A 19,650-nucleotide genomic window follows, 5' to 3' on the forward strand; every position below is an offset into this window, starting at 1 on the left:
ACTGTTAGTTACACCATCTACCAACAGAGGCAAATGAGACCTTGACCCCTTTTCAGTTTGAAAAACAATCAAAAAACAACAATATACTGATATTTGTTAAAATTTATTTACATAATTCAAAGAATGACAAGTTAGAATCAACTCATAAAAATGCTATGATTTCTGAAGTGCTTCAGAAATGTAAGTGTTTTAAATATAACGAGTACATCAAGTCATATCAAGTAGTATTTTCATCATCATCTTCGATTTGTCCCTACATATAAGTTGCAGATCACTGTAGCTCAAAGACAGGTGCAGTGATAAATAATATACAACCCACAGTGCAAGCAGCATGTGTACAGAGGGCGAACAGATAGTCGCTCAATGAAACTGTTAATATGTTTTCTGATAATGACAATAGTAGCTTGCGTGTCAGTTTCCATTCTGTGTTCACGTTTTTGGTGTAAAGGCAAATGGCCACTGCAGAAGAACCAAAACTCTGGCACCTTACAGACAATCACAAACACCGTGGCATTAGGAGGAGTGCATGCTAGGAGACAAGGCTGGATTTACGGAATGGAACTGACACACCAGGATCAGTGCTGAAAAAGTGTCAACTGAAAAGACTTATCAAGACAAGCAAACAGACAGTGATGGGGTTCAAGAGGCATTAACATGGACAAGGTGTTGGAAGAGGACTGCCTGTGGCGGAGAAGATAAAACAGGATACTGTTGTTTTGTTTCAGCTTTTGTTGAGTGTCCAGAGAGGATCCAAACTACTGAGTGGATCATCGCCCTCTGGAGGTCCCTGCAGGCCTTTGCCCTCCTGTGGATGAAGGAAGCTTTGCTTGTTAATCCGCTGTTTTCCTCGATGTGCACTGTCCAGCGTGAAGGCTTCAGGTGTGAGAGAAGCCAGCAGGTCTAAAGATGAGGAGGTGGGTGGCGAGGGAGCACGAGGTGCAGCGTCAGTGATAGGGTGGTGATTTGAGCCAGGGGAGGCAGGGGTGGACCCAGTGAACCCATTCCCGTGGCCGCAAGGAGGCGAAGGTGACTGCATCTTGCCTGGAGAAGAAGTGCAAGAGAGGGGGGGACTAAGGGAATCAGGCATCGCTTCATAATGAAGAGGGTCCTGAGAAGGCTGAAGTGACATATCTGTAGAATCTGGTTCCCTTATGCTTGCCGCTTCAGAAGCAGAGGGAATCTGGTCTTGGCTGGGCTCTTGTTCATGGTCAACAGTGGTTGGTCGAATGCTTAGTTTGGCTACGGTGGCCTGTATGGAGCTAATAGGCATGTCTCCTCCAAGAACAATGTCTTGAGATTCGGGTCGCGAGTATGACTAAAAAAGACACATAACAGATAAATAGTCACACTTGTGTTCATTTTTTTAATAAACAGACAGGTAAATAAGAGGTTACCTTCAATGCAATATTGTTTGGGGTCCTGGTGCAAGGGGACGTTATGATGCCGTGGCGTTGCAGAACCTGCTCTGTATGTTTAAGAACAGCCTCATAGCAAAATTTGAGGTGAAGCTGTGGAAATTTTTTTGACAAAAAAGACCCCATTATATTTTTTTGATTGAACACTCAATTGCAAAATCTCAAATCTCACTGCAAGTGAACAATTACCTTTTCTTGGAGCATGTTCTTCCTCTGCTGCCTCATCTTCCTCACCAGCTGGATCAAGTCAGGTATACCATTGCCAGCCTCAATTTCTTGCAATGCGGCATAAAGCAGACAGAAGGCACCAGTACGGCCAACCCCGGAGCTACAAGAACAAAATACTAGTACTTTCCTACTTTTGCTTAGCTTTGTCTATTTGTTCATCTTTGATGTGTGTTCAAATATAGTACCTGCAATGCACAACAACTGGAGTGTGTAGCGGGCGCTGAAGCAAGTAATGTCCATGGACTTCTTGAATGAAACCGATGAGGTTGCTTTTACTCTCGGGAAGGCCCCTTTTCACAAAAAAATAAACCAAAAACATGAGTGACAAGCGTTTCAAGAGGCAGCCATTTTAATAGATTGGCTTTAAATATGTATGGAGTCCTCACAGTTCAGGCCATGAAGTAAACTGGAGGTGTACAACAGTGCGTTTCAGACTCTGGTCCCGATACTGTAGTCCTATCATGCGCTCTATATGAGTAGGAGTGCTCTTCTGGGTGGTCAAGGTAAGAGTGATTGGACCCTGAGCAAGTTGTTGGCCTCTCTCAGATGGAAAGTAGCGTAACACCTTTTGCTGGGAATAAAACGCATAGCAAAACTTTTAAAATAATACCAACAGCAAACTGATATTTTAGAAAAACTCAAAATATTGCAATTATCAAACATATATACCTTCTCCAGTTCTTGCTCAGACACTAGCATGACGATTACAGAAACCTTCTGCTCATAAACCATGAGCCAGAAGTCAGCTGCGGTACCAGTGAGGGGAGCCTGTGTTGCAATGAGCCGGGGGCAGTATACCGAGAGGTCCTCAATGAAACTGGCATTGATGTAATCGTCTTTACCGGAGCTCAAGACAACACGATTGCAGTCATAAGGCATCACATCTTGATGGCGGTTCTTCATGGTGTAGCAACGAGCAATGGCAATAGAGAGCTGGCGAGTATCCTTCTCATGTTGCTCCTGCAGTTCTTTCCATTGAATATCAAGTTCTGACAGACCTCTCTTCCCTGTTGGGCGCTCTAAGGATTGGACTGTTGATCGAAAACGTTCTAACTGTGCACTTAGTTTTGAGACCCTCTCTGGTGCTTGATAAGGGTCACCCTGAATGAGTCTCACTCCCTCTGCTTTCTTTCTGTGATGTTCCTCCTGAGGGTCAGCTTTGGTGGGTAGTAAGACATTGGCGGTGTCCTTGGTGCCTCCATGCTGGCTCTCAGGGCTGGAGGAAAGCAAGTCATCAGTACTAGAGTTCTGTCGCTGAAACAACGTGGAGTCAGGTGGAGGTATGGGACCAGTGGGAGTTTGAGCCTGAACTGAAGACTGTGGCAATGCTGCTCCTCCAACAGGAGTAAGAGCAGGAGATGGTCGCTGGGATACCATACCAAGTGATGGGGGACCAGGAGAGGGAGAAGGTGATGGGGCAGGAGAAGGTAGCACATGAGGCTGTGGTGCCCCTGGTGCTCCTGATGATGGCGGTATCATGATTTGAGGCCCTGGGGGAGCAGCAGCTACAGGATGCTGCATTGGTCCTGGAGGAATGTTTCCACCTTGTGGAACAGCATAAGATAATGGGCCTCCTGGAGGTAGCTGTTGTGGGACTAAAGGCTGTGAAGTCGGTGGCTGGGATTGAGGTTGCAGAGAGGCCTGGTTGGGAACCATAGGAATACCTCCTGGAAAACTCACAGGTGCAGAGCTAGGAGGGGGTTTGTAGATATTGTGAGGGAGTGCTGGAGGACAGGACTGGGGAAGGATTTGAGGATGAGGATGGTTTTGATGCTGTGAAGGAGTGCTGGGGTGCATTTGTGATGAGAGTGGTCCATGGGGTACCGGAGGTTGAACAGGAACAGTAGCTCTCAGAGGGACTGCTGGGTATGATGGCTGTTGGTTGGGTTGATGCGTAGGGATTATCTGGGACTGGGAGCAGTGAGATAGCGGTTGGGAGACTGCAGGCATTTGTGGGTGAGATGGAGGAGACACGTGAGTGGATGGCGCAAGCATTTGTGGCTGCTGGGGAGGAGGCATTGGTTTTGAGGCAGGGGCTATCTGCATATGTGGTGCAGGGCCTAAATGATGAGAGGATGGGTGTATATGAGGGTGAGGAGCATGGGGCAAATGATTGATGACAGGCGGTGCTTGGGGTTGGGAAGCGGGGGGAATCTGTTGATTGACATGTGCTAAGTGTGGCATTGACACAGAGGGCAATGGCTGGGAGGAAGGGGGAATTTGTTGATTAACGTGGGCTAAATGTGGCATTGACATAGAGGGCACTGGTTGGGAGGACGGAGACATTTGCTGATTAACATGAGCTAAGTGAGAAACTGACACAGGAGGCACTGGTTGGGAACATGGTGGCATCTGTGGAGGCATGCCTGGATGGGACATCTGGCCTGGAGTGATAGTGTTAACTTGAGGAGGTTGAGACTTCGGAACAAAAGAGGCAGGAGAGTAACCCTGATGGGGCTGCACATGGGTAGCTGGAACTCCAAACTGTGCTTGGATTTGAGGTTGCTGAAAGTTTGGTGGTCCTGGTTGTCTTATTTGGGCTATGTACTGTGGGAATTGAGGCTGAGTGTGCTGTGGAGGCTGTGGCCCAGTCAAAGGTCTTGGAATTTGTTGTTGAGTTTGTACAGATGGGTAAAACGGCTGTGGTTGGCTTTGACCACCTTGCTGAGCAAATATCTGTTGAGGCCGAGGTTGAGGCTGTGGATGTGGGGCTGGCATTGCCTGTGGAGGCTGACCCATGGGAACACCAGGTTGCATGTACTGGGCATGGTGTACCATCTGAGGTAGAGCTGCATACACTGATGACACTGGTTGATGTTGGCCAGGAGGAGGCATAACTGCCTGGACAGATGCAGGACTGTAGCTAGGAATAGGTGTCTGTACACTATCCACTGTAGTGGTGGAAGGTCGGACTGGAGTAACTAGTGGGCCAGGTTGGTTCTGAGAAGATGGAGGGCAGTATCCAGACACAGGTGGTGGTGGAAGGACCTGAGGATTGGGCATCTGTGGGAACTGTTGCTGTGTGAAACTCTGAGGTGGTGGAAAACGGGAGATTTGAGCAAGAACTTCAGGAGGCGGAAAACTTTGGGGAAATCGGGGTTGCGCAAAGAGCATTGCTGAGCTAGCTCCAGGCCAGCGCAGAATAGAACTAGCATTGGCCCCAGAAAGTGTTGCGGGATGACTAGATGGTGGAATGGCGAGTTCAGGAGGCATGCTGCGTAACTCCTCTGGAAGATCTCCACCAAGGGCTAGGATAGCAGCACTCAGTTCTGCTAGTTCAGGGTCATCAGAGATGGCAGGATCCACACATTGGCCTTTCTTCTGAGCAGGCTTTGGGGCAGTGGGTCTTTGGGGAGCCTTTTTTTTCAGCTCTCTGTCAGACATTAAGCAGAATGAAATTAATATAACTTTGTATTAAAAATGTTTGACAGATTTTTTTTCTATGCAAAGAATTACACAATTGAGTAAGTTTACACATGAATAGTTTGGTATTCAGTTACCTTTCCATAATGGCTTGTCTCTCCTCCTTTCGGACTTTGCAGACAGTCTTGGCTCTCTCCAATAAGCGAGAAGACTTTGTTTCCAGATCTTCATAAAACTCTTTGCCCTCCTGAGATTTCTTCATTAGGTCTTCATAAGCCTCATAGGAGGCCACAAGCATCTGTACAGTGCTGTTCCATCTAAAAAGTAAATATACACCATTTATATCCTTTAGAAGTATTCTGAAAATGCTACACTTGATAAAATGTTTGCATGTTTGTCACATTTAAATGTTATCCCTCAAGCCATACTTGTGTTCGGTTTCTGTCAGGCCCTTGCGCACAGTGGCATACTGTACATTAGCTTCTGTCAGTGCCTTCAGGATATTCTCTTGAGCTGCCAGGTTCTGATCAATGTATACTTTCACCTGCTCATACTTCTTAAGCTGCTCCTCAAACAGTTTCTATGGATGAAAAATGAGCAAAGATAAATCTTCAATGCACAGTGACAGATTTCTAATACAATCCCTTTAAAAGAAGCATGTAAAGAACATACCTTCATGTCAGCACGCTCAGTTGTGACCAGAGCAGTAGTGATGTCGTCCTGGTGAATGAGGTCTCTAAGCTGCTTCTCCAGGGAGTTTCGTTGGTCCCGCATTTCTTGCACTTTACTCAGAATTCTTTTCATAGTCTGGAGACCTGCCATCTCATCTGAAAATCTCAAAAATTATAATTCTCATAAACATACATAACATGTTTTTTTTTTTATTATGTTGTAACAAAACTCCCACCCTCACTAAGTTGAGGTCTCGGCAATGCTTCTCTAAGAGTGTCTAGTGGTCCACCGAGGAGTCTTAGATTGCTGATGTGCAGATTCATGGCCCGATGAAGTTCTGTGTTGGTGAAGCTGGCTTTCTCGTGGGCTTCCAAATACTTTTCCAAGTCCCTCCGCAGCTCTGCCAAGCTTGAAGGCCGATCTGGTACAGCCTGCTTCCCAGCAGCCTCTTCTAGTCTTCTCTCCTCTGTTTCATCTTCATCCAAAACATCTCGGATCTCCCGCAGAGAGGCTTCCACATCAGTGAACACACCTGAGAGGACTGAAGACGGAGGAAGAATTTAGACTTTTTCCTGATGCTTAAATTGTATATTCTCACAAGCTTCTTAATCGTTTGAACTGAGGCACAACTGGTTTGAAGAATCAAAGCTAAATGAATTTGTTTTAAATACCAGTGCAAAATAAAATGGGGGGGGGGGGGGGGGTCCTTAAAAGAAATGTCACTAACCCTGCATTGATTGAATGAGGTTTTTTACAGTGTCAGGTCTCACACTCAACGCAGCACATTTTTCCATCAGCACAGAGGGAAGGGTATTATACATTTCCATATTGTCCACTGACTCTGGGTCCAGACTGAGAGAGTCCATAAATTGCCTATAGGAATATGACATTTGAGATATTTAGATACATACTGTCTACCTGTTTAGTAAAAAATTAAAAAGCTGTGTGAACTCACTCCAATGTCTCATTTTTGCCATCTATTTTTGCCATGACATCCCGTAGCAGCTTGGCTTTCTCCTCACTGTAAATTTGACAGAAAAAGGATTTTAATGGTTAATAGTTCTTAATGATAATACACTGACACTTTGACCTAACCCTTTAAATATAGCACTGGGGAAATAATTATCAGAATGAGGAACTGTAGAGAGATAAGCTATACTTACTAATAACGATCAGGTATAGCATTATGACCACCTTCCTAATATTGTGTTGGTCCCCCTTTTGATGCCAAAACAGCCTTGGCCCTTGTCAAACTTGCCATTTTTCCTGCTTCTAACACATTAACTTTGAGGACAAACGGTTCACTTGTTGCCTAATATATCCCACCCACTAACAGGTCCCGTAATGAAGAGATAATCAGTGTTATTCACTTCACCCGTCATAATGTTATGTATACATACATACCATACATACCTATATACATACATACATACATATAGGTTTAAGAATAAACTTGAACCAAACCTGTAAAGTGAGGAGGCCTCATGGGCAGCCATTGGCACCAGCTTTGCAAAAATGTCTGGGCCAGTGACACTAGGGTCTGTTGGGTTTACAGGCAAAGCTTTCACCAATGGGGCACCTGTGATGAAGACAGGAGAGTATTGATCCTTAGGACAGTGTTTTTGGTCACATTGGAGAAAAAGCAGCAAAATTCTGTAAGCACTGTCTATTGTCAATAGTAGAGATGTATGAGATATATTAAGCACAGCTCACATAGATCACTTTTAAACCAAGCAGCTCTCTGTTGGTCAACACAGTGAATTTTGCCCTCACACAAAACTCCTGATCACTCGGATTCCTATTGGAATAACTGGATTTTGCTTGTGAAATTTCACAGAGCAACAGTGAATAAGATCGCAGCTATACTAATATATATTTCATGGAAATATGCACTTATTCTAGTCATGACATATAACTATTAAATGATATCACAGAGTACAACAAATGTTGGCCAAAATACCTTTCACTGAGGTCAATGTCTCCAGAGATGGAACAGATTCATGGTAAATGAAGTCATTGTCTTTTTTGGCAGAATTAAATCTAAAATGAGAAGCGACACAATGTGTTTCCCGTGACTTTTATAAAGAATGAATGATGCATTTGGTAAACTGTTAATTATCGTATATGCTTACTTTCCCCCAATGACATCCATGGTAAATCTAAGGGCTTCCTGTACACTGTCTGGCTGACCCTTAGCCAGCTTAATTGCTTCGCCGAGTTTGTCTAGTGAGCTTTGAAGGTAAGCAACCTGTTGAAAAAGAAATGAAGTATTAGAGTAAAACGGCTGTTTTTTTTAAGGTTCCTTTTGAAACCATTCTCTACCTCTGATTATTTTCTATATAATAGTCTATGGCAGGGATGGGCAAACTCAGTCTTAGAGGGAAACTGTCCTGCAGAGTTTAGCTCCAACCCTAAACAAACACACCTGAACCAGCAAATCAATGCCTTTAGGCAAGTGAGTTTTATCATGAAGGAGGTAAACTCAGCAGGACATTGGGCCACTAGGACCGAGTTTGTCCATCCAGCTAGAAATAGAAGTACAGAACTAGAAACATTAGCTACATTGTTCTTTTTTTTTTTTAACAAAAGACTAAGATGAGGTTGAAACTATTTCTACATGCCAAAGAGCACAGATGGCCAGTAATCGAAATTGAAGACAGAAAAACATGACAAATTGTACCCTCTCTCCATACTTCTGCTGCTCTTCCGCCTGTTTCCCCATGTGCAACTGTTTGAGAGAAATTGTATTTAGTATGACTTGCTTAGAAACATAAATAGAAAATAAATAAATAAACATATGAATATCCTGCTTTATAGTTATTTTTTTAACATCAGTTTGAAAAGAACACTCACATGAGCAACTGCTGCAAAGTAGTAAATCTTCATTTGCACTAATTTCTTCCAATCTTTCTGTATTTTTCCTAACATTGAAACTGTTTCTGAGTTCTCCAGAGCTCTGCATGCCTCTTTGTAATAGTCCACCACCTGAAGACAAAAAGATTTTATGTCTAATCAGATATTACAGTCAGAATGCTCAAATTTACTAACAAACTGTATTACCTATATTAAGCTAAAATGTAAAAACCCCTCAATATTCTTTGCCACTGATGTAGCTTAACTTTAAATGGGGGGGGGGGAGGGAGGGAGAGAGAGAGAGAGAGAGAGAGAGAGAGAGAGAGAGAGAGAGAGAGAGAGAGAGAGAGAGAGAGAGAGAGACTTTTGACTTTTAACAGCTCTTTATTCACAAAGATTAAAATAAAGGCCTTTTTTGTCCTATTTTACTTTTCTCTTTTTTTTTTTTTCTTTTTTTTTTTTTTTTTCTTTTTTTTTTTACATCATTACCATACAAGAAAAGACACAATATAGACATTCACTTGAACCCATGTAAGTTTACAAAAAACTCACAATGAGAAAAAATAAATAAATAAACAAATAAATAAATAAAAAATTACAGATTTAAAAAATTAAAAATTACACATTTCCATCTTGGTCAACCACACACATCACTTCTACCTGTCCCCAAAACTCATTGAATGCAACCACATTTTTTGTTAATTTAAAAAAAGCAAATTCTGCTTTAATCCTTGCAGATACAAAAGCCTTTAAAATAATTTCAGGTTCAGTTGTTCCACTTTTTTTCCGCTTATTTTTCCTTGTAATCCATATTGCCAGCTTAGCTTCCCCAATTAAAAAATTGATTAAGGAAATTCTTTTTTTATCTGTTGCAATATATTTTGGCCCAAATATAAATACATTTTCATTCATATCTTCTCCAAGTATTCTAAGCCAACTCCTTAAAGTCTGAAACAGACCATTTAGCCTAGAACAATCTAAAAAGAGATGTTTTAAAGTTTCTTCAAGACCACAAAAAATACATTCTGTGCCCACAGTGGGATCAACACGTGCCAAGTATCTATTAGTCGCAATTGCCGAATGCACAATCCTCCACTGGAGATCAGCAGTGCGTTTTTCAATAGGTGACTTGTACAACGATCTCCAACATCTCTTAGGAGAACAGTCCTGTCCAAACACATCTAACCACTTTGATTCTTTACAATTCTTCAGTTCAGATTGATGAGAGACTTTCACACATGATAAATACAAGGCTTTCTTTGAAACATTTTCAAACAAATTCAGTTCAGGTATACAGACCACAAGAATGGACTTTTCTTCAGGCTCTTCATCTATTACCATTGAAATCTGAATTTTTGGAAAACTTTCTTTCATTTCACTCTCTTGTTTGCCACAGTGATTTTCTTTAATACTTTGTCTGTAGATAGAAGGAAGAACTGAAAAAATTTCCTTCATTGTTTTTTCCATAAATCTAACAGACCTAATGCCCGTCAAATTACACATTTCTTGTGGACTTTTCCATTTGTTTTCAATCATTAAATTAAACAAACATGTGCATCCTGCTCTCACCATTGATGTTTGCAAACTTTTAATTTTCAACACATTTGCCTGTATTAAAGGATTGTTAAAAAGTGGTTCATTTTTTATCCAGCTTTCAAGGTCTGAATCTCTCTTTACTTTAAAGATAGAACTCCACACTTTCACAACTGATTCATAAAAAGAAGAAGAAGAATCCTTCCAGTCCATATCTTTCAAACTAATTAAAAACAGATTCAGATCGTATTTAAACAAATTCATGCTACGTAACAATGAACATGCTGTATCGGCCCAACAGATTTTTCCAGAGTACATCAATTTCTGTGCAGTCTGCAACCTGAACGCCTTGATTCTGCTCTTTATATCTATTAGGCCTTGTCCACCTTCACTGACTGGTAAATATAAAATGGCAGCTTTTACCCAATGCTTGCCAGACCAAAAAAAATCATTAATTTTCCTTTGTAGTAAAGAAACTACTTCCTCAGGTGGATTCAACACATTTAGTCTATGCCAAAGTGCCGAAGCAGCCAGGTTGTTTGCAACCAAGACTCTCCCCCTAAATGATAACTGAGGCAGGATCCATGACCACCGTGACAAACGGTTACACATCTTATCATACATTCCTTCCCAATTCTTCTGAATATAATTCTCAGTTCCTAAATAAATACCCAAGATTTTTAGGCCTTCTTTACCCCATTTCACACCTCCTGGTAATACTGGTGGCTCATCTTCTGACCAATTCCCTAAAATAAAGCCTTCACTTTTTCCCCAGTTTACCTTTGCTAAAGAGGCATTTTCATACTTCTTTAAAACTTCTTCTAAAATAGTCACATCTCTTTTACTTTTAATAAACACTGTTACGTCATCAGCATAGGCAGAAAACTTAGGTTTAACTTTTTGTCCTTCAATTGACAAGCCAGTCAAATGTTTCCCCAGTTGTCGGAGCATAGGTTCAATGGCTAAGGAATATAACATTCCTGACAAAGGACAACCTTGCCTAATACCTCTTCGTACTGACACTGGTTGACTTAGTCCTCCTCCAACCTTCAACATTGTAGAAACATCAGAATATAACAGTTTAATCCATGAAATAAAAAAGTCACCAAAACCAAAAGCTTTGAGGGAACTAAACAAATAAAAGTGACTGACTCTATCGAATGCCTTTTCTTGATCAATTGCGAAAATTCCGATATTATCACCATCTCTTTTTGCAATATCCATAATATCACGAACAAGATAAATGTTATCCATTAAAGTTCTGTCAGGAATGCAATAAGTTTGATATTCATTTACTATATGTTCTAAAAACAATTTCAATCTATTTGAAAGACATTTTGCTAATATTTTATAGTCCGTGCACAAAATTGCCACTGGTCTCCAGTTCTTTAAAAATCCAAGATCACCTTTCTTCGGTAACAAAGATAACACGGCTCTTCGACAGCTTGTTGGGAGCTCTCTTTTTTTGTAAGATGATTTAAAAACATCAAACAAGTCATCTTTCAATAATTCCCAAAAATGTTTATAAAATTCAGCCGGAAGGCCATCAATTCCTGGTGCACGGCCACTGGATAGCTGATTAACAGCCTTTGTTATTTCACCAATGTCCATTTCAAAGTCCAGTTGATTTCTCTGCGTATCAGTCAACTTTGGTAAATCTTTAAAAAGGTCCTCCATACAGCCAATGTCACATGGACCATCCGAAAAAAGTTCTGTATAGAAGTCAATAGCCATTGATCTCATTTCTTTAGGATTTGTCGTCACAGTTCCATCTGATTTCTTTAGATGCAGCATTGACTTCCGCGCTCCTTCCCTTTTTTCAAAATTAAAAAAGAAAGAACTTGATGTATCCATCTCGCTCAGCGAGAGGAAACGAGCTCTTATTAACGCTCCCTTAGCTCGCTCATGGAAGAGAGAGGCCAAAGCCTTCTTTTTTTCATTCAGTCTTTCAGTTGATTCACCATTTTGATTAACTAGACTTCTTTCAATTGATATGATTTCATTTTCCAATTCCATAACAGTTTTTTTAAAACAGTCTTTTGCATTAACAGTATAATTTTGACAAAAGATCCTGATGTGAGCTTTTCCTACATCCCACCAATGCACAACATCATCAAAGTCAGTCTTTTGCTCTCTCCATTTTGCCCAAAATACAGAAAACTTTTCACAAAAAAAGACATCCTGCAACAACTTTACATTAAAATGCCAATAGTAACTGTGACATCTTGATTTTTGTAAATTAAAAACAATCATGCATAAATGGTGGTCTGAAAACCACTGGGATAAATACAAGCTTTTAAAATCCTATTACACCAGTCTTTACTAATATAAAAACGATCTAACCTTGCAAAGCTAAAGTGGTCACTTGAAGCCTTTGACCAAGTATATTGTCTCTCTACCGGATGTTGTGATCTCCAAACATCGCACAAATCCAAATTCCTTATTATACTATTTAAGCATGAAGCAGAACGCGGACATGGTTCCTCTCCATTTCTGTCTAAGGTAAAATCCGACGTACAATTAAAGTCACCACCTAAGACTATACAAGCATTTTTATCATAATTCCCAATTATATTTTGGCAATTTTTAAAAACCTTTATCCTTTCTACGCCATTATTGGGTGCATAGACATTAACAAATACAAATGAAAAACCCATCAAATTAGCATGAACAGCCAAAATTCGACCCTTCTCTATTTCTTCACTTGATTCAAGAACTACGCCAATTCTCTTCGAGAACAAAATAGCAACACCACCCTTATTATTGGTATCATGACTCATGGAAACGTGGCCTCCCCACCACTTTTTCCATTCTATCTCATTAGCTATGTCACTATGCGTCTCTTGTAAGAAAATTATATCCATATCCTTATTTTCAATATATTCTTTCAACACTGCTCTTCTCCTGCTATCCCTTCCTCCATTAATGTTAAGAGAGAGAGAGAGAGAGAGAGAGAGAGAGAGAGAGAGAGAGAGAGAGAGAGAGAGAGAGAGAGAGAGAGAGAGAGAGAGAGAGAGAGAGAGAGAGAGAGAGAGAGAGAGAGAGAGAGAGAGAGAGAGAGAGAGAGAGAGAGAGAGAGAGAGAGAGAGAGTGTGTGTGTGTGTGTGTGTGAATGTACCTGGGCACTAATCCGAGCAACAAGGAAGCTCTTCCGGTTGTCCAACATAGATTTTTCCAACAGGCATTCTTGGGCCTGACCCTGAAAAGAGCAAATTGGTTCTTTAGTCCTAATCTAGAAAATGGCAAATAAGAAAAGATGTATATAAGCATATTATATACTGATATATATGAAAACAGATGAGTAAAACTAATAAGAGATCATACCAGCATAAGGTTGATGTTGAGATTGAGGATCTGGTGACTCATGTCCACACTGAAGTTGTGGCTGAAGTGATCGCGCAGGTAGGAGAACGCTCCAGCTGAGCACTGAAAGTGCGTGCAAGATACTTTCATTCCCTAAGGGGAAGAGTGAGAGGTTTTTTTTTTTTTTTACTGCAAATTGATTGTAATTAATTTAACAAATTATGACAAATTACTGGGCCGCAATTGTGAGTTCCAGACCAATAAAAAAGTGTTTTAGATGAAATATCTACTTTTCCTACTTACTACCTCTTAGACACAAACACACAGAGCACACACACACAGATTTATCACAATCTGTTCAATGACTCAGATTTATATTGCACGCAAAACTCTAAAGCACTTACTGTGTCATGTAAAAAAACGAAACAACTGCAAAGTGTACCAAGCTAATGTACAACTACAAAATTATGTTTCGATATTTGTTATGAATTTACGTCCACATGAAATGGAAATTCCCACTATTTTCTAAATATTACTATATTACTAGGGTGTAACAATACATTGTTATATTGCGATATACTGTAAAAATGCAACTATATGTATCTGAGGCAAACTATAGGCTTATGATTCACGATATAGTTAGTTATCTAAGACTCAGCTTACTGTATTTAAAAGGTATAATTCACCCAAAATTAAACAACAATTATGTTCAAAAACAACATGTGAGTAAATAAAGACAAAATGTAAATTTTTAGATGAACAATAACTCCTGAGAAGCCATGGTTTTTCAGTGAATCTATAACAGCTGAGGGGTGTTGTTAGGCACGACTATTAAACCATATTAAAGCCAAAATATATGTATCAATGCAACTTTCATGAAGTAAAATCACTAAACCTTCCTTCCGCCCGAAGTCAGGGACTATTGACACAACCAGTGAGCTTTATATATTAAATATTCTCTATATATTAGTGACAGTAACAGTTATATTATCACCAAGTCCCTATATAAAGTCTGTTATAACACCATTAGATGACTACATTAAAGGAACTGTATGTAAGAAATGTATTTCAATTCATCATAAAATGGCTCTGATATGTCACTAGACAAAAAGAAATCATGTTAATTTCAAATACTTATATAACTGACAACAGTAGTCCGGCCAGGATATTGTCATTTAAAAGTTGTTGTTGCAGCCCTCAACTGATGTTGATGTTGACATGTTTTTTGGCCTGAAGCTCCACCCTCCACCTATCAACCAATCATGAAGTCAGTAGTGTTTCGGGATCCGGGTTGCCAGCTTGGCTCTAGTTACCACAGCTGCAGCTACAAACGTTCCTGTGGATCATGCAGCCTATCTGGCAACCTCGAGTCAGGGGGACGGGGAGAGGGGATAGTGATTGCAGTACCAGTTTTGACCACAATCTTACATACAGTTCCTTTAAAGTCTTAATGAGTGAGTTACTCAACAGCGAAGACTTTTGAAAGGACGAAGTATTAAACTTCTGTGAACACGGGAACAAGACACAACTGACAAAACCCCTTTAAGTTAAAAGGTAAAAGATATCGAAGCAGTCATTCAACAGGAGGGACATAGCAAGCACTGGGAGAGTATGTGTTCGCGGCTTGCCTTTATCCAATAGATACGTTTTTTTGAGTGTCAGTTTCAGTACTACATTAAAATACTAGATATAATTGTTAATATGATGTATAATAATGCAATGGGAAAATATTTGTGGGTCCGAATGTCTGATTTTACCAGTGAAAAAGGGCCTACATTATTTATATGTAGTCAGTGACAGAGTGCAAGCATATGTGTCTGACATAATTTTGTAATTTTTTAGCTTCAGAATCAAAAATATTTTTATTCTAGCGTCACCAATGCCCTATATATTGGGGACCACGACCAAGTTCAAGTCTATTTAAGGCCTCCACCCAAGTCCATACCAAATTAATGTACAGTACATTTCTCGTTAAGGTTTTACCATGTCTTATAAGCAATAAAAAAATAAATACAAAAAAACTCTCTTTATTTTGGCTTAATATTGTGATCGTATCGTGTCGCGAGTTCAGTATCGTGATTTGTATTGAATAGTGACATAAGTGAATTGTTATACCCCTATTATTACTGATCTTAATGTTAACATTAATAATAAAAATATCATGACTTGCCAAACTTCTAAAACATTTAGTCCGCTTAAACCTTCCTAGAAATCGACTGCAAGCTCGCATTCCAATCTGCCTTCATCCAAACAACAACCGATGAATAGAAGCAATCCCCGTCCTATTTTTGTTTCATTCGGATGTACGTCTCAATTCGTCTCAAACTTTAACAACACAGCAAAGTTTGAATTTCCTCTAAAAAACAAAACAACCTTTTTTGCCAAAAGGTTTGGGCCGCCTGCCTTTACATGTACATGAATTTTAATGACATCCTATTCTTAATCCATAAGGTTTAATATGGAATTGGCCCACCCGTTGCAACCATAACAGCTTCAACTTCATTTTTCTAGAAGCACATTTGTGAGGTCAGACATTTTGGACAAAAAGGCCTGGCTCACTCTGGCTTCCCTAAAAATCAATCCCAATGCTGTTCTATCTGGTTCAGGTCAAGTTCCTCCACACCAAACTCACTCATCCATGTCTTTATGGACCTTGCTTTGTGCACTGGTGCACAGACATGTTGGAACAGGATGGGGCCATCCCTAAACTTTTTCCACAAAGTTGAGTCATGGAATTGTCCAAAATGTCTTGATGTGCATTAAGCATTAAGAGTTCCTTTACTGAACTAAGGGGCTAAGCTCAACCCCTGAAAAACAGTTTTTGAATTGCCAGACAGAGAAGTGTAATTCGTCACTCCAGAGAACATGTCTTCACTGCTCTAGAGTCCAGTGGACACTTTATAATTTAATGTTATAATACCACTAACAGTTGAACGTGGAATATTTAGTAGTGAGTAAATTTCATGAATGGACTTATTGCACAGGTGGGAACCTATAACGCTACTACACTTGAATTCACTGAGCTCCTTCTCATTCTCATGAGCTCCCAGACTCATTCTTTCAGAAATGTTTGTAGAAGCAGTCTGCGTGCCTAGGCGCTTGATTTTATACAGCTGTGGCCATGAAAGTGATTGGAACACCTGAAGTCAATTATTTGGACAGGTGTCCCAATACTTTTGGCAATATAGTGCATGTTTGTTATTTGTGAAGAAGTGCTGAAATAGAAATAAATCATCTCTCAGCCTGATGAATATTTATGAGTTGAACCAGAAATGCCAACATGACGCGCACACTGCATTAAATCACATGACATTTAAATGATTCCATGCGGTGTCTTCAGTAGTTTAGCTCACCTCTTCTGACACCCTGTTGTCCATGGCTCCCAACATTGAATGGAGTGCTCCTACAGCATGGGAAACATGACTTGAATCAGAAAACAAGCCTGGCCTTGAACAAAAACCCTTTTCTTAACAACACACTTGTTATTTAAATCGCAGACAATGCAGTCACTGACTAGAGGAATAATACGTATCAGTCTAGTACTAACTCACCCAAATTATAAAGGATGCAGGCCTGCTCGTAGCAGATGTCATCATGGGTCACTGTCTTTCCAGAAAATATCTCTGTCCTATATATTAAACAAACAAAAAAGTGTAAGGGGAAGACGAAAGGCAAGTACACAAGTATGATGGCTGGTTTGGAGCCCTCACCAGGAGATAGGGACAGCAGCTTCCTGCCCCAATCCCAGAGGCACACGACTCTGAAGATAATGCAGCTGCCCAAAGTACTTCCTTAAGGTACTGCAGCCTTCAAAGTCTCGTGAGACGTTCACAGCACTCTAGAGAGGCAAGACGATGCAGAGAATGTAAAAAAGGTATGACCTGTTGCTCAACTGGTAGAGCATGGTGATAGCAGAGCCAAGAAAGAGTTACAGGGAAGACACAAGATTTAAAACAATGAATGCACTTTAAGACTCACCTGTCTGAGTTGCTCCAGCTTCTTCAGCTGCTCATTGTAATTGTCAGGATCTTCCCCATAGTTCTTCAGTATAAACTGAGAAAAGGAGCAGAGTTACAGCTCTGCAGTATTTATTTTTATGCCATCACTTTTCTTTGTTTTACATTTTTAAAATATCAAAACTTTCAAAAAAAAAATTTCTAGGATTAAATGAAAAATCCCAAAAAGGGAAATATGCAATGGTGGTGGAAAGAAACAAAACAAAAGTGCTCAGATCATAAACAGTTTAAATTATTTCACAGTAAATTGGCACTGGAAAACTGTTTGACTCAAATATCATAGGTCTATCATTTTGATTTCATGTAACACTATCTATAATTACCATACATAAACCTGCTATTCATCCTTTGGCCTAGTTTGTTAGGAATGGATCTGATAACTAACATAACGCAAGCTGATAAAAATTCCTAACTACTGGGAGAAGGTGGAGGAGAAGGAAGAACTTTTGCTATGTTTAATGCATTGATATAAACATTCAATACAGTATGACACATAAAGTAAATTTAAATATATCCTCAAGGAGGGACACTGCAGTAATTGCTAAGAAACCAACAAAAATACAGAAAACATGACTAGTGTGTGTCATTCCAACTCATAAGATAACATGGGAGAGTAGGTTAGTGAATGAACCACATAAAAAAATTCTGATATTTTATTTGTTAAATTACACTATCAATGATGCGTAATTCACAGAATCTAATGCAAAAAGTTCAAAGTTATTAATGTGTACTTTTTTATATTGTTCAGCTCTATTTTGCTTTAATTAAACATTCATCTGTTTCCATCTGTCAAAACCCATATGCCTTTCTTTTTCATTGGAACATATGAACGTATAGAGACATTTCAACTATCATTTAATGAAAATCCTTATTTTATATATATATATATATATATATATATATATATATATATATATATATATATATATATATATATATATATATATATATATGTATGATTTTCATTAAATGATAGTTGAAATGTCTCTATACGTTTATCACTGAAGGCTATACAGAAGGCTATACTATGGCTCCAGAAGACTTGGAATACAGCACATGAGTTCACTATTTCTATGATGCTCTTATTTTAGTGTTGGACAGCACCAGTCCTTTATCGTACAGTATTTTTATTGTATGGAAAATATAAATATGTAAATTCTATGAAACATATCCTTTTGTGTTTGCAAAAGACATAAAGACAAGGATTTGGAATGACATCTGGGTAAGTAAATAATTACATGCTAATTTTGGTAAACTGGATTTTTGGTTCAACTATTTCTTTAAGAAAACACAGAATAGCTCACGTAACAGTTAATAGCTGAAAAACTTTAATTGTGTGGCAGATTACCAATATAAAACATACTGTTTGTTTATTTTCAGTCTGTATAAGAACAATAACAGTACTGTGTGATTCGAACAGGCCTGTTTGGTCCCTCACCTGTTTGACAGTCGGGCTGAACTGAAACTCTCCAGCCTCCTTTAGATCCAGCCAAATCATCGGCATTCGCGGCACGGCTTCCATCGCAGCCGCCGGTTTCGCTGAACCGACTAAAGTAGAATAGTATTATAGCGTTTAAGTACTTGGAGAAATTCCTGCGGAAGTATTATTTTGAATTTTACAGCTCTAAACGACTGTGTCATGTCCCCATTTACATCCATACAGGAAGCGATTGCAGCCTCGGGAAGTGACGTCATGAGATCTGAATTCTGACTGTGGGAAATGTGGTTCTTTGGTTTTATCTTTTTTGTTACAGTATTATCACTCAGTGACGCGCCAGTGGATTCCAGAATTCACGCCCTTCAATTGTGTCTCGATATATATTTTAACTATCCATTTTAATCTATCTACAGTAACAAATGCTTTAATTAAATGAAGTGTTTTGTGCTCCATTGTCATGCAGGGCACAAAAGGCCTATACTCATGCACATACAACAGTTTATTTTCATCATGCTTTCCCTCCACAAATACAGTGGTAGACAAAATGATTAGAACACTTGGCATAAGATCGTCTTGTTGGGCCTTGATTTATTTCCCAAGAGGACAATGACACGAAACGTTCTATGGTTCTCCTAACTATTACCGGAACTATTTGCGACGGAAGGAATTTGCTGAAAAAAAATTAAAAATGATGGACTTCGGACCTCAACCCCATCGAGCACATTTGGGGCGAGCTGGAAAATAAACTGGACAGATCTATTGTTGATTCTAAGGAAAGCCTTTGGTAGTTTCAGAAGGCATGGGATAACATAGTTTTGAAGTTCTCAGA

At 39.6% G+C, this 19,650-nt stretch overlaps 1 protein-coding gene across 2 annotated transcripts; it reads right to left on the reverse strand.

Moving 5' to 3' along the window:
* Positions 1-84: 84 nt before the first annotated feature.
* ptpn23a (protein tyrosine phosphatase, non-receptor type 23, a) lies at positions 85-19,053 on the reverse strand. Of its 2 annotated transcripts, XM_067448324.1 has the most exons (24): positions 18,822-19,053; positions 17,346-17,420; positions 17,078-17,205; positions 16,919-16,995; positions 16,721-16,770; positions 13,389-13,520; positions 13,183-13,263; positions 8,532-8,663; positions 8,359-8,406; positions 7,811-7,926; positions 7,639-7,718; positions 7,143-7,257; positions 6,634-6,699; positions 6,406-6,551; positions 5,914-6,219; positions 5,679-5,833; positions 5,435-5,586; positions 5,144-5,323; positions 2,313-5,016; positions 2,030-2,214; positions 1,829-1,933; positions 1,605-1,743; positions 1,395-1,508; positions 85-1,315 (listed from the first exon to the last, which is right to left on the reverse strand). In XM_067448324.1, exons 1-24 carry the CDS (start codon positions 18,903-18,905, stop codon positions 722-724), a joined length of 5,964 nt encoding a protein of 1,987 aa, XP_067304425.1. In that variant the 5' UTR covers positions 18,906-19,053; the 3' UTR covers positions 85-721. The 2 variants fall into 2 exon arrangements, with proteins under 2 accessions (XP_067304425.1, XP_067304426.1); XM_067448325.1 differs by lacking the exons at positions 7,143-7,257; positions 7,639-7,718; positions 7,811-7,926; ... (7 more) ...; positions 17,346-17,420; positions 18,822-19,053 and adding an exon at positions 6,842-7,101.
* Between the last annotated feature and the right edge of the window lie 597 nt (positions 19,054-19,650).

This window comes from Pseudorasbora parva, chromosome 7 (genome assembly GCF_024679245.1).
Source record: "Pseudorasbora parva isolate DD20220531a chromosome 7, ASM2467924v1, whole genome shotgun sequence".
NCBI classification, from domain to species: domain Eukaryota; kingdom Metazoa; phylum Chordata; class Actinopteri; order Cypriniformes; family Gobionidae; genus Pseudorasbora; species Pseudorasbora parva.

Bases quoted from the DNA above. Each gene is read 5' to 3' on its own strand.
- ptpn23a (XM_067448324.1), bottom strand. From the start codon at position 18,905: ATGGAAGCCGTGCCGCGAATGCCGATGATTTGGCTGGATCTAAAGGAG. The intron at 17,206-17,345 runs GTGAGTCTTAAA...TTGCCTCTCTAG, and splicing joins AGCTGGAGCAACTCAGACAG to AGTGCTGTGAACGTCTCACG. The intron at 6,700-7,142 runs GTTTGGTTCAAG...TCAAATTTACAG, and splicing joins GAGGCCTCCTCACTTTACAG to TGAGGAGAAAGCCAAGCTGC.